Genomic DNA, 12847 nt, shown 5'->3' with positions numbered 1-12847 from the left:
CCAGGCTATCAAAACCATCCTGCTTTTATGGAAGAGACAAGAAAAAACATTAAGAGGGAAAAAACACACGTGCACTATGAGTCAAGGTAAGTATTGAAAAGAAGACAAGGAAAAGGAAATCAACTGAAAACTAGCAAAACAAAGGGAATACTCCAGAAAATAGTAGCAGTTTTCTTTATAATGAAGAATAAATGCAACACCTGCATTTAGAGGGCTTCAGAAGAAGAAAAAAATTAAAAATCAAATTGGCACTTTTGGCACATATGAAAAAGTGACCAAGAATTGATTCCCTTTAAGAGAAGGCACACAACTGATGAAGGCCAGTAAATTGCTTTTGCTTTTGGTGCCATGTTAACTTATTCCAGGTTTCACTTTTACTGCAGAATGACCTAGCAAGCCTAGCAAAGGTTTTGTCATCATCCTACTAGGTCACATGCATGACTGGCTAGAGATCACATCCACAGGAGCTCGACAAACAGTTGAAAGTCACACATAATTTAAGCAGATTTCCTTTGCCACCAACAGTAATAGACAGAAGGGACAATCACTGCAAGAGAAACCAAAAGCCAAGAGAGACAATCATAAGGCAGTGCTTGAAGAGGACAGAGCAACACAATTAACCAGCTAAAGAGGCCAGAACAGAGCTTTTATGACAGTGCAATAGACTACAAAACTGAATTTAGAACAAGTGCCCATAGATAAGGGCTAACATGGAAATATACTGTATCTCAAAATGAGGGAAGCCTGCTTCAACAGAATTAGAAGAGATATGCCAAGAACTGAAGGGGAATAGGCCAATACAAAATACACACAGATTGGAATGGAGTCTCCCACAGAAGTAGAGAGGGGACACACAGTGCAGGAGAAAAATATTTTGTTACTCAAAGGAAGGCAAAGATGCTGGTCAGAAACCTTAGCTGAATGCCCTGAAAGTCCCAAAAAAAAAAAAAAAAAAAAAAAAAGCAAGGTTTATCTCATTAAAAAAATAGCTCTGTTGGTTTTGCTTGCTTAAGTAATAAAGCAGATTTAAAATGTTTGTTTTCTAGGTGTGAAGATTTCTATAATCCATAGTATTTTCCCATTTATTCACAGGCAGTGGTTACAGTACATTCAAACAGACAAGAAAAAACAAAGTTTAAGAATGTTATTTCATTGTATTTTCAGGTTACAACACTTTTAAAAGTTTTAAAAAATACATAGCCACAGTTTTAACACTGGAAGAATAAAAACTGTCGATTTTGACAAATGCCCAAACATCACATATACTAGTTTTATTTAATCCCAGAGTAAATGCTGCAATTCCAGCTCTCAACCATTTAATAAAATATGTATATATATATATATATATATATATATATAAATCAAACAACCTGATTTAAGATACAAATAAATTATGAAAGGGTGCTTGTTTTAGAGGATATCTGGGAAGAAAGTTCTCTGTTGTTATTTTGGGAGATATTCTATTCCAGTTCTCAAAAACACAATAAATACATTTGTTATTTACATCTAAGCATCATCGTAGATGAAAATAAAGAGGGTAAAAAAAAAAAAAAAAGAACAGAAGAAAGGGCTGTCTTACTTCATGGCACACGCTTTTAAAAGACAGAGCAATTCTTACAATGTTTCCTGATTTGCATTAACTCGTGCAATAACTGCCAAGATCCTGGTTCTGTCAACGGAATCAAAGAGGCTGGAGGATCAAGCTCTTAATCATATTAACAAATAGGTTAATTTATATGATACAAACTTACAATGAAATGGTATAAAATATCTTAATTCATCCAAAAATCAGTTTTAAAGGGGCAATTATAATTCTAGAAATGTTCTAGTTAGAGTGAAATCACTACTTCAGTAAATACTACATTCCAAGCAGTAAAATATCCTGCTGTGTGTTTCAATATTCATTGAATTATTGCAATCATCTTTTATTAATAAGGAGTTGGCTGCTTTTAAGCCATCCTTACAAGGAGGTCCTGGTATTTTCCCAGCCCAGGCAGGAAATCAATTTGCCCTTTCTGTTAAGATGTCACTAAGGTAAAGACACCACTATTTTACAAAGGTGTCCCTATGAAAAAATGGATAAAATAGCCTGTCCAGGCCACACAGACCATTGGAAGGCTGCTTTTGTCAGTAAAATATATTTGCAATCTTCTGGGTTTGATCTGCATAGCCAGGGAGACCAAGCACTAGACTCAGTGTGGATTGAGTAGTGGGTTTCCCCTCCCAGAAAACTGTGGAACACACTTGACTGAAATCCAGCACTGGTGACAGGGCTCATCACCTTGTTTTCCTTAGAGCACCCTCACATACCTTCAAAAAGAGCAAGGAGCAAAAAGGTAGAGAACTGCTCCACTAAATACACTTTGAGATACATGTTTGGGCAGGGGGAGGAGGGCCAAGGCAGAGGGTAGGGTTCAAGGCATCAAGACCTTTAAAACCAGCCAACAAAAAATGATTGAGACTAAATCAGGAAAAATTTCCTGGTTTAATTTCTTCCAAGCTCCTTCTAAGTGATAATACTGCGTACAAGACTTTAAAGGTGCTTCCTTAATTAATACAATATTAAATTATGCCTTAATAATAGAATTGCAGAATTTCAACTGTTTGTAATAAACACATTAGCTTATTTATTCAGCATGAATAATGACAGACTCATTGTTAAAAATAATGCAACTATCCTGCACAATGATGAAATAAGACCATGGGTCTTAGAACTTGTGTTGTCAGGAGAAGGCTAATAAGAGTTTTAAAAGACTGAGTTGAACAATCACAACAGTGAAAAAGATAAAAGTTAATTGGATGACTGCCTGCATTTCCATTTGTTAGAATCAGTACAGACAACATCAGTAGGTACTTATTTACTTTTATGACAAGCAGTCTATTCCTTAGCACACTCATCTGTGATTAGGCTGGGACTCCAGTATTACTTGTAGAGAAGCAAGACCAGCTTCTGCTCTGTTCCTAAATACAGGAGTCAATCAAGAAAATAACACAAGTCAAAATTCCTGAGTGCTTCCCCTTAGACACTCTTAATTTCATTCACAAACTCCACTGGCCATAATTGTTACTGTTAAAAATGAACTGTCCATGCAAAAATGGGGTCTAAGGCTCAGTAAAGCATCTCTACTGAAGTCCTTTATAAATATACAGTACCTCAGCCCAGTTCAATCATTAACTGGCCACAGGGCTTTCAAGAAACAGCTCGCTCCAGCACGCAAGGCCAGAGGTTCTTTCCCAGTGCTACTGGCCATGAACTGCAAACATCAGTGCAGACAGAGAGTGACATACCCCATCCACTCTAACAGTAGGAATTCAGCCTTAGTTTGGTAAAGAACTGGGTATGGTTGCATCACAAAAATCACATGAATGCAACAGCCTCAGTGGAAATCTTAATCCTTATTTCAGGTACAAGGGGGTCTTAGGCGTATTTTGGTTTACAGCTAAAGCACAGAAATCTTTTGCCACACCAACTTCAGCTACAACCACTGATGCCCCCCTTCCCAGCCAGGATATGTTTGCTCCATGAGAGCACGACACAGAGCAGAGCTAGTTGCCTAAAATCGTGTACTACCCGACTGTGATTTGTCATCGGACACATCACTATTTTTCATGCTTTTCACACTCTCCTCTGTCACTGGGTCCTCCATAGGGATTTCAATGTCACTTTTCCTTGAACCATTGTCTTTGTGCTGTGCAGAAAGGGAGCTTTCACTTTTCTCCACGTAGCCATTCGTTTCAGCCCGGGGGGGCTCCCTCTGGCTGCAGCACAGATGAGAGTCACAGGCTTTTGAGATGCAGGGTGAGCTGCACAGTAGATGTGAGGTCTTGTGGTTGGCATACTCAGGCTGGATGGTCACGGAATGGACTCCTGCCTCGTGGAAAACCTTCCGTATTTGGTAAGCAGCACCTTGGTAATCAGAAGGGGTTTGGCACTTGATATGAAGAGTGGCGATGTTCCTCCCACTTGCAAGCTCCCAGACGTGCACCTCATGGAGGCTGCTCACCCCTGGGACACAAGCTAGTCTGCCAGCTGGAAGGCATAAGGAAAAGGTATTAGGGGCTTTGGGGCACTGGCTAATTATCAGCTGCCTCACCAGGCACCCTATCCAAAAGCAGCAGGGTCAAAGCTATCATTTGAGAGGAGATATACTTGGTACAATGTGTCTACTCCCAGCTGCCTTCAGTTCAGCCTCCAGGTGAACATGGCATGCTTCCTTTTGGATTCACCCATCCCTCAGGCTCCCTAATGGCAATTGACCAGCTGTTCACAGAGGAAATATTACAGCATCACTTCCTCCATCAAAACCCCACATCTTCTGGTTTCTTAAAGCCCTGAGCATGAGGGAATTCCAGAAATACCCAATGTTACTCCACAATTAACCAGTGTGAACAGCACCTAAGAGCTATAAAGTTAGCCAACCCTAATGGAAATTTCTAAGATGTTTTGGAAGCTTTTCGGAAGTAGCCATTGCAGGGTTGGAAAAGATTGTAACTCAAAGTTGTTTCTTTCACAAATAACCCACACAAAGCACTAACAGCTCAAGACCTGGTATGTTTGATGTATTGTTGGAGTACCACATTCTCAAAATGCATGCTTTAACTAATCCACAGAGATTTGAGTCACGTTGCTAGGACACAGGCATGTGACTGTTTCTCAGAGTTCTGGAGAATTTAGAGCTATTATAAATAAATAATCCAAACATGTCATTCCACAAATAACATATGCATTGAAATACACCATTAAAATTAACAGCATTTCAACAATAAATTTGACTTACTCAGTAGTTGCATATCAACACCTTTGGGGACCATCTGCAACAAAATAGTTGAGGTCTCCTTTATAAGTGGGAATGCAGAAGACAAGATGATGACCACCATAACTATTGTCAGGCTTGGATCAATGTAGCACTGCCAATTACATGGAGCATTCCCCAGAGGACGTACATAGAAGATAGTAGCAGTAACTACCACGACCACAGATCCAAGTGCATCTCCCATAACATGCAAAAGAACACCTGAAACAAATGGCACAATTTCCATTAGTGGGGCGAGTTTGTTTTTTTTTTTTTTTTTTTCCTTAGGGGGAAGTGTAATCCTATGTTTTTCAAGTATGTTTCACTTGACAGGAAGAATGCAATATTCCAGCCATTAATATCATGACCAAAGTTTTCAGTAACAGCTTTTGGAAAAAACAGCAAGAGAAATACTGACTCTGAAGCACCGCTGTTTGAGTGGGATGCATTATTAAGCATGTAGGGTATGCTAGCGACTGCTGTCCAACTGCAATGCCATGGTAACACAAAATGTGCTCGCTTAAATGCATGAAGATTATTAATTCTGCCAGATCCTGGCACATTAAATCTAAATTAAAAATTGATGATTAAATCTATCCATTCTACCCTGGAAGTTGAGAGCTGCAGACCCTCCCCCCCCCCCAGTAACAGTTACCTTCCCCTTCCAGTTTCTGTGACACTGCTGAAATCTGAAAAATTGCCTAAGTGAAATCTAAGCTGGCTCCAAATACCCTCAGACTCCAAGTTTTAGATCAAACTAGATTACCAGTCATATTAAACCTTGTTCCATCAATACTACTAGTCTTCAGACCTGCCAAAAATCAGAATCTGGTTCTAGAGTCAGTCACATGTTTTAGTGCCTGGACTACTCTGAGAGGAATTCTGGGTACCTCTTTTTACATCTTATAAAGATGGTTTTGTACAAAAGGTAAAGACACAAAACAGGCTCTTACAGTACTTAGCTGCTCCAACATATTTAGCTGCTCTTTAAACTACAAAGACCAAAGCAGTCTTTCTGCTAGAGTTGCAATAATCCAAGAAATGCCTTTTTCTTTTATATCTTTTTACTACTTTACATAAACTTCTCTCTTCCCATCAGTGCTCAAACATATTCCAGTTTTGTGAGATTTTACTGCTCAGACTCAGATTTTATTCCAGCCCATGCCTGAATTCAGAACATCTCTCTCTATATGAAGTGAATTTCTTTGTCAATATTTTTTGTTTGGGGGCTGAGAGAGAAGAAAATGAACCATCTCTTTTTAACAACCCTATCACATACACTTTCAAGTGAGAAGCTGTAAAAGGCTCCCCCAAAACTCACTAACAACAAAGCAAAGAGTTTCGATGGTGCTGGATACTGGATTAGCCCTAGAACTCTGCCCATGCTGGTGTTTCTTACCAGCTCTGTACACACACCTTGATCTGTGCGAGAAATGAAGGCCACAGCCTCTGGAGTTCCTCCAAATCACTTGGGTCAGATAAGAAAGTACATGCTCCTGGTGAGTCCAGCTCTTTCTGCTGGAGTCGGGCATGTTCTGCCCCATTTGGCAGACTACCACGGGGTTTTACTCTTCCTAACAGTGTTGCAGTGTTTCCTTTTCATTTACAAATAGTCCTAATTCAGCACGGGCTATCAGCTGTTGCACTAACAAGAGGGACAGGCAGGATGCAGTTGCATTGCCCAGGCAACTAACAAGAGAGCACAGCTTATAAAGAACAGGAAAATGTTTCAGAAAGCCTTTGTTAGAGTTAAAGAAAAAAAAAAACTATGTCAGAATTTTGATGAATTAGTAATTGAGAGTTCAGAATTTGGAAAAATAATTATTTTACATTCTTAACATCATTAATTCATGCACCCTGGTAATGCAAAATCAGAGCTCAGACAGAAATATGTCCATTTCCCTATCAAATCCCAAAAGCTATGATTATAAACTGGAGTAAAAAAATAATTTTTACTAAATGAAGTCAGTATGGTAAGACCATATGTAGCTGTTTCCAACAGCTTGCATTCCAAAGTCTAACTGAACTACTCTGCATAGGCTCAAGCAGTAAAAGGAATCATTTCACACTACAATAACTAATCCTGCCAGGCAGAATCAATGGATTCCTGTTCCTACCAGTTATAAAATTAAGGAATCCATTACTCTGCCAATCCATTTTGTCCAGCCATGTTTTTCAGGGAGATTCCCATTCCACAACAAAAGAATTTTTTGCCAAGTGACTATGAAGTAAGTACAGCTTGTAACTAACTTAAAAGGAAAAGTATGGATTGAATCAGAATTTCAAAGACACATATCTTTATAAATATTCCTTGCTTCTGTAGTCATAAAGACAATAAAAATAGATTTTGCAAAGTGACATACTAAAGTAACACTTAAAAATTTATTTTTAAAAATCAAAGATGACATAGATCTTAAAACAACTGTCACAAAATTCCTTATCCTTCAGACATTTTTTGTAAGCTTCCAGCAGCTTTATACCTAAGCACTGTGGTTCAGGTAAGCAAGGCCTTCTCTAAAGTAATTGGTTCCTTACTCTTCTCCCCTCCATCCCTGAGTGTGATAGTTTGCTTGTCCTGCTCCAAAAATCTTACCACTATAATGCCATAATATCCAGTGACACAAACTTCTAGACCTTCAAGCAAGCATTGTGGCTCTAGCACATGGTTTGATTTTCCAAAGCATCCTCCCTTATAGATGCATTTGTGTAGTTCTGCAAACACTTTTGAAAGACAGACAGACAGACAGGCGCACACACACAAAAAAAACCCAGCAAACCCAAGTGCCTGACTGCCACACTGACATCTCAAGCTGAATTCATGCAAACCAAACTCACACGGCCTTGGGGGAATATCAGCTGCTGATCAGTGACCACAAGAGACCTGAAACTACTGTTCTGCTTGAGGTTTCTGACAGTCCTTTCCTTGAGGACAAACTCAATACTTCATATCCTCAAAGACATTTGCTTTTGGCTCTGCTCAGAGTAGGTACATAAACGTGTATGCAGAGAAACACCTACACAGACAGGGAGAGACATGTGGGTAATTTATTCCTAGGAGTAGCTTTATGTTTCACTCCACACATTCCCAGAGAGCTGCCAAATTGCAACAGGAAAGGCTGATCCTGTCACACACTCTTACAGGACTCGGTTCACACCTGCAAAAACACCATGCTGAAGCACCAGTTTTAGAACCCTTTTCCTTATGCTGACAACAAACATTATCAACCTTGGGATTTAGAAGGATTTATGTTTTCTGCCCAAAAGCATTTTAAGGTTGAAAACTGCTCAACTACTACTACATCAGTGACACTCAAAGACACACCTCATAGCTACTTGTGTTACATTCCTGTAAAGTCTCTAATAACTTGAGCTTAGTGCAGCAGGGTTTGTGTCTTTTCCAAATGTCCAGCTGCACTGTTCTAAGAATAAAAATCAAAACGTGAGCACACTCAAAGCCAAATCAGCATGACACTATTTTGTTACTACTTATGCTATTCCATATAATCAAAATCTTTCTGCTAGAGATAACTGGATCCAATTACATGGATGAGTCCTGGACTTCTCCCTTTCTTACTGATATTTGTGGGTGTGTATGTAAATCTGAAATGGAAACTATAAAGTGTTTGAAGTTAACATTAGCAGTATACTCCTATGCCATACCTCTGATGTTCAAAGCTTCAGACTTTTTCTCTTTTTTCTGCTCAAACCCCTCTTCAGGGCTCTTTTGGTCGTTTGGTGAATCACCTGCATTCAAAGAAGAAACGCTGTGTTGTGTATAAGTTCTACAAACAGAAAAAACATCAACCTTCTCAAAACCAACTTACTTTAAAGATGACAAGAAGAAAAATAAAACCAATCCAAAACATTCCCCATGCAGCTCCCTCGGCGACACCTCCTTCCCCCATCCCGGCCCAGCAGCCCAGGGTAAAGTACAAGGTGAAAGAGGCTCCGGGTGCCTGAGTGAGCTCACTGTAACCCCCCGGGGCCCACGAGTGGCCTTGGGGCTCTGAAAGGCCCCAGAGGATTGGGCCAACAGCTCGGGTCCCGAGGGAAAACGAGACGGAGAGAGGGGATGGGGAAGGGTGCGGAAGGGTGAGAGGGATGCTGGAGGGAGGGGTGGGGAGACATGCGGGACACGAGGGGAAGGCGAAGTGCAGGCGAAAGGCACCTGCTTCATCTTCCTCGCCGTTCGGGATGCCACCGGGCACGTCCCGCAGCGCGGCGGCCGCGGGCGGAGTGGGGGACGGGCGTCGCCTACGACAGCAGGCGCCCCAGTCCTGGAAGACGAGGAGCCCCACGACGTTGACGGCGAGGCCGAGGGTGCCGACGATGAGCACCAGCTGGGCGTCGTCGATGGGCTCGGGCCGGGCGAGGCGCAGGACGGAGTCCACGAGGATGGTGAAGCAGAGGGCGGTGAGGAAGACGGCGTTGCTGAGCGCTCCCACCGCCTCGGCGCGGCTGTAGCCGTAGGTGGCGCGGGGACCGCGGCGGCTGCGGCGGGCAATGCGCCCGGTGGAGAGCCCCACGCAGAGGGAGATGAGATCCGAGAGCATGTTGAAGGAGTCGGACACCAGCGCGATGGAGTTGCCCAGGTATCCGGACACCAGCTCGGCCACGAAGAAGCCGACGGTGAGCACCAGCATGAAGATGAGGCGGCACGTCTTGCCCGAGTACCGCCCCATGGCGGCCGTGCGCTGCCGGCCCGTAACGCTCCGCGCCAGCTCCGCCGCTCGCCTGCAATAAGTGCGGCCGGCCCGCACCGCACCGCCCCGCCCGGGGCCACCGCCCCGCCCCGCCCCGGGCAGCGACGGCGGGCGACACGAAATCAACCAAACCCAGAATAAAGAGACGCTAGATGGGCCGCGGGGAGGCGCGGAGCCGGCGCGGCGCCGGGAGAAGCGCTCTCTCGGGCAGGCAGAGCTACCCAAGGCTGTGCTGCCTGCGTTCCTGCCACGCCGAGACGGTGAAGATCCAGCGAAGGATCCAATTAATTACGAGCCTTTGGTGCTTTACTGGCGACGAAAGTGCCAAACCGAAGGACAGAGTGCCATCTACTGAGCCAGCTCATTTCCAGCCACCAGCCTTTAAAAAGGCGTGTCAAAAAGCCAAGGGAATCCTGGGCTGCATCCAGTCCAGATTTGGTGACTCCAACATAGGAAGAACACGGAGCTGTTGGACAAAGTCCAGAGGAAGCCACAAATTTGATAAGGACTGGGGCACCTCACCTGTGAAGACAGGCTGAGAATGTTGGGGCTGTTCATTGTGGAGAAGACTGTGGAGAGACTTCATAGCAACCTTCCAGTATCTGAAGCGGGGCTACAGGGGAGCCAGAGAGGAATTCTTCATCAGGAATGGTAGTTACAGAACAAGGAGTAATGGTTACAAACTGAAAGAGGCAAATTTAGGGTGGTAAGATACTGGCACAGGTTGCCCAAGGAGGTTGTGGATGCCCCATCCCTGTCGGTGTTCCAGGCCAGGTGGAATGGGGCTCTGGGTAACCTGGTCTAGTGAGAGGTGTCCCTGCCATGGCAGGGAGTTGGAACTTGATCTTTATGGTCCTTTCCAACCCTTAACATTTTATGGTTCTATAAAAATAGTACCTTAGTGTTCATGACTCTATCATTACCCTATAAGAAAAATAATTGCATGCACTTTTTAACCTACAGGATAGTCTACAAGAACCATGAAAAGGTAGTAAACCTCTATCTTTTATTTGCAGATGTTTTGTTGCTGTTATTTTTATGAGAGTTCTTGCAAAAATGACAGCCCCACTCGCAAATGGAAAAAATACAGAGCTAGACTACTAATATATCATTTCAAATTGAAGAGCTAATGGAGCTGCTGTGAAATCAAGTCATCCTCTACTGTGGGGTTCTCAGTATCAGAACTGGGCCCAAAAATAATAAATAAAATATGTAAGACCTAGAGAAAATTATGTTCTTAAAAAGTTATCCTGTGAGAGTTTGGAGCCTTTCAGCTATGCCAGAGACAAACCAGTGCAGAGGTACCACTTCAGCAGCTACAATTCACACTGAAGTGCTACATCACACATTTCACCACACTTGACAAAGCACCCATTGCTGTCAGATTTTGAACCAGTAAGGCCAGGGAACACAGGGTACACTTGTCCCACCTACCTAAGGCAGTTTTCTCTATAACCATAAATTCCTTAAGAACCTCAGGGATTTCCTCTTTGTTCTAACTCTGAAGCAATTGCATTGTTACTGCTGTTGATTGAGTCGATCCCTTGCTTGAATACATCTTTTACATGAGGCTTCTCCATTTCACCTAATTCTGTGCACAGAACCCAAGATGTGTATTAAACTCTGGAGTGGACTTGAGCAGCCTTTCAGGGGGTGGTCTCCCCTGCAGGAAATTAACACACAACTCCCAGTTAAGCAGAGATTCACACACTCGATAGCCTGTAATATGCAAATTAACAAATGCATGAAAATAAATGTATTGAAATGAACCTTACCATAAAAATAAACAGAGTTGTGGGAGAGGATAGAATAACTTACATCAACACACATTTCAGCTCTAGAACTGCAACTACTGACATAGGATAAGAGATGTTTAATGGTTGTGCCAAATCAGAAGTGCTTAGGTAGAACAATAAGAAGAAAAATATGAGTTATAGGAAGTGAAATAGTCAGGTATAAATTTTAAAATAGCAGACTATATCTTCTTTACTATAATTAATGATAGAAAATTCTGGCACTTCAATTCCAATCAAAAAAAAAAAAAAAAAACAGACAGCTCTCTGAAACCCAGCTAATTGCACCTTCATAGAACTGAAAGGAATTTCCAGTGACTTTTATTTTCGGAAGACATAATACAGTAGCTGAAACATCATTAATCCTCCGATGAAAAAATATACATCAATCCCCTTTATAAAAAAAAAAAAAAAAAAGGAAGTTTCATAGCCCTCAACTCACTTCAAAACATAAATTTTGAAGAAATAGTTTTAAAAATATTGTTTTCAGCAAATAAGGCTGTGACTAAGTCTTCTGACAGGGAGCACAATACAGCTGACTCTCTGAAGGTGTCAGAAACTGTATGTGTTCAGAGCCTCAGCTCTGACACTGAATCTGCTGATCCACTGATTATTCCTTCTGTCAAGCTCACACATCTCCATCTGCTTGTCACAAAGCAGCCACACACTAACACAGGAACAAAGCAGTGTCTGCTGGGTCAGACCACAGATCCATGTCTGGACTGTTTCCAGTTCCCATCTACGCATTTGGGAGACGAGGGAACCAAACCTGCACAGTCTTCAAAATGCAGGGCAGATACAGAGGAACAGGACATACACAGATACAGAAGAACAGCAAAAGTCCTGACTGTCTCCTTTAGTCCTTTCCTTGTATGGTCTCACATTCGATTAACTTTTCTGTTCTGAACATTTAGCACACATTTTTATGGAACTGATGAATCACTCTGTTTCTCATCTTTAATCACAGTTTAAGCCCAGCTGGCAACTCAGTGCCACACAGCAACTTGCTCACTCTCTCCCACCCACGATGGGATGGGGAGAAGAATCAGAAAAAAATGTAAAAAAAACCTTGTGGGTTGAAATAAGAGCAGTTTAATAATTGAAGCAAAGTAAAAACAAACAAACCCACAGAAACAAAACAAACGAAAAATAAATCAAGGAAACAAATGATGCACAAACAGTTGCTCACCAACCTCTGATTGATGCCCAGCTCATCCTCCAGCAGCAATCAGTGACTCCTGGCCAACTCCTCTGAGCTTATGGTCTGGAAATTACTCTTTGGCCAGTTCAGGTCCTGCCTATCCTGGCTGTGCTCCCTCTCAGCTTCTTGTGCAGGTCCTCATTTGCAGAGCATGGAAAACCAAAAACTCTTTGACTTGGAGTAAGCACTACTCATCAACAACTGAAACATCAAAATGCTATCAACATTTTTTTTCATGCTGAATCCAAAATAAAGTACTGTACCAGTTTCTGTGAAGAAAATTAACTATCCCAGCCAAAATCAGGACAGCTTCTGACCAGCTCTTCATCCATGCAAGCACCTTTGCACTATGGCTGC

General features: G+C 42.2%; 1 protein-coding gene across 1 annotated transcript; it reads right to left on the bottom strand.

Moving 5' to 3' along the window:
* Window positions 1–1129: 1129 nt before the first annotated feature.
* SLC30A10 (solute carrier family 30 member 10) lies at window positions 1130–10698 on the bottom strand. Its single transcript, XM_053938757.1, has 4 exons — window positions 8962–10698; window positions 8454–8537; window positions 4779–5015; window positions 1130–4030 (listed from the first exon to the last, which is right to left on the bottom strand). Exons 1-4 carry the CDS (start codon window positions 9473–9475, stop codon window positions 3555–3557), a joined length of 1311 nt encoding a protein of 436 aa, XP_053794732.1. The 5' UTR covers window positions 9476–10698; the 3' UTR covers window positions 1130–3554.
* Between the last annotated feature and the right edge of the window lie 2149 nt (window positions 10699–12847).

This window comes from Vidua chalybeata, chromosome 3, assembly GCF_026979565.1.
Source record: "Vidua chalybeata isolate OUT-0048 chromosome 3, bVidCha1 merged haplotype, whole genome shotgun sequence".
NCBI classification, from domain to species: Eukaryota; Metazoa; Chordata; class Aves; order Passeriformes; family Viduidae; genus Vidua; species Vidua chalybeata.
Note: the sequence above shows the minus strand (reverse complement) of the source record. Positions and strands in the feature narration are given on the sequence as shown.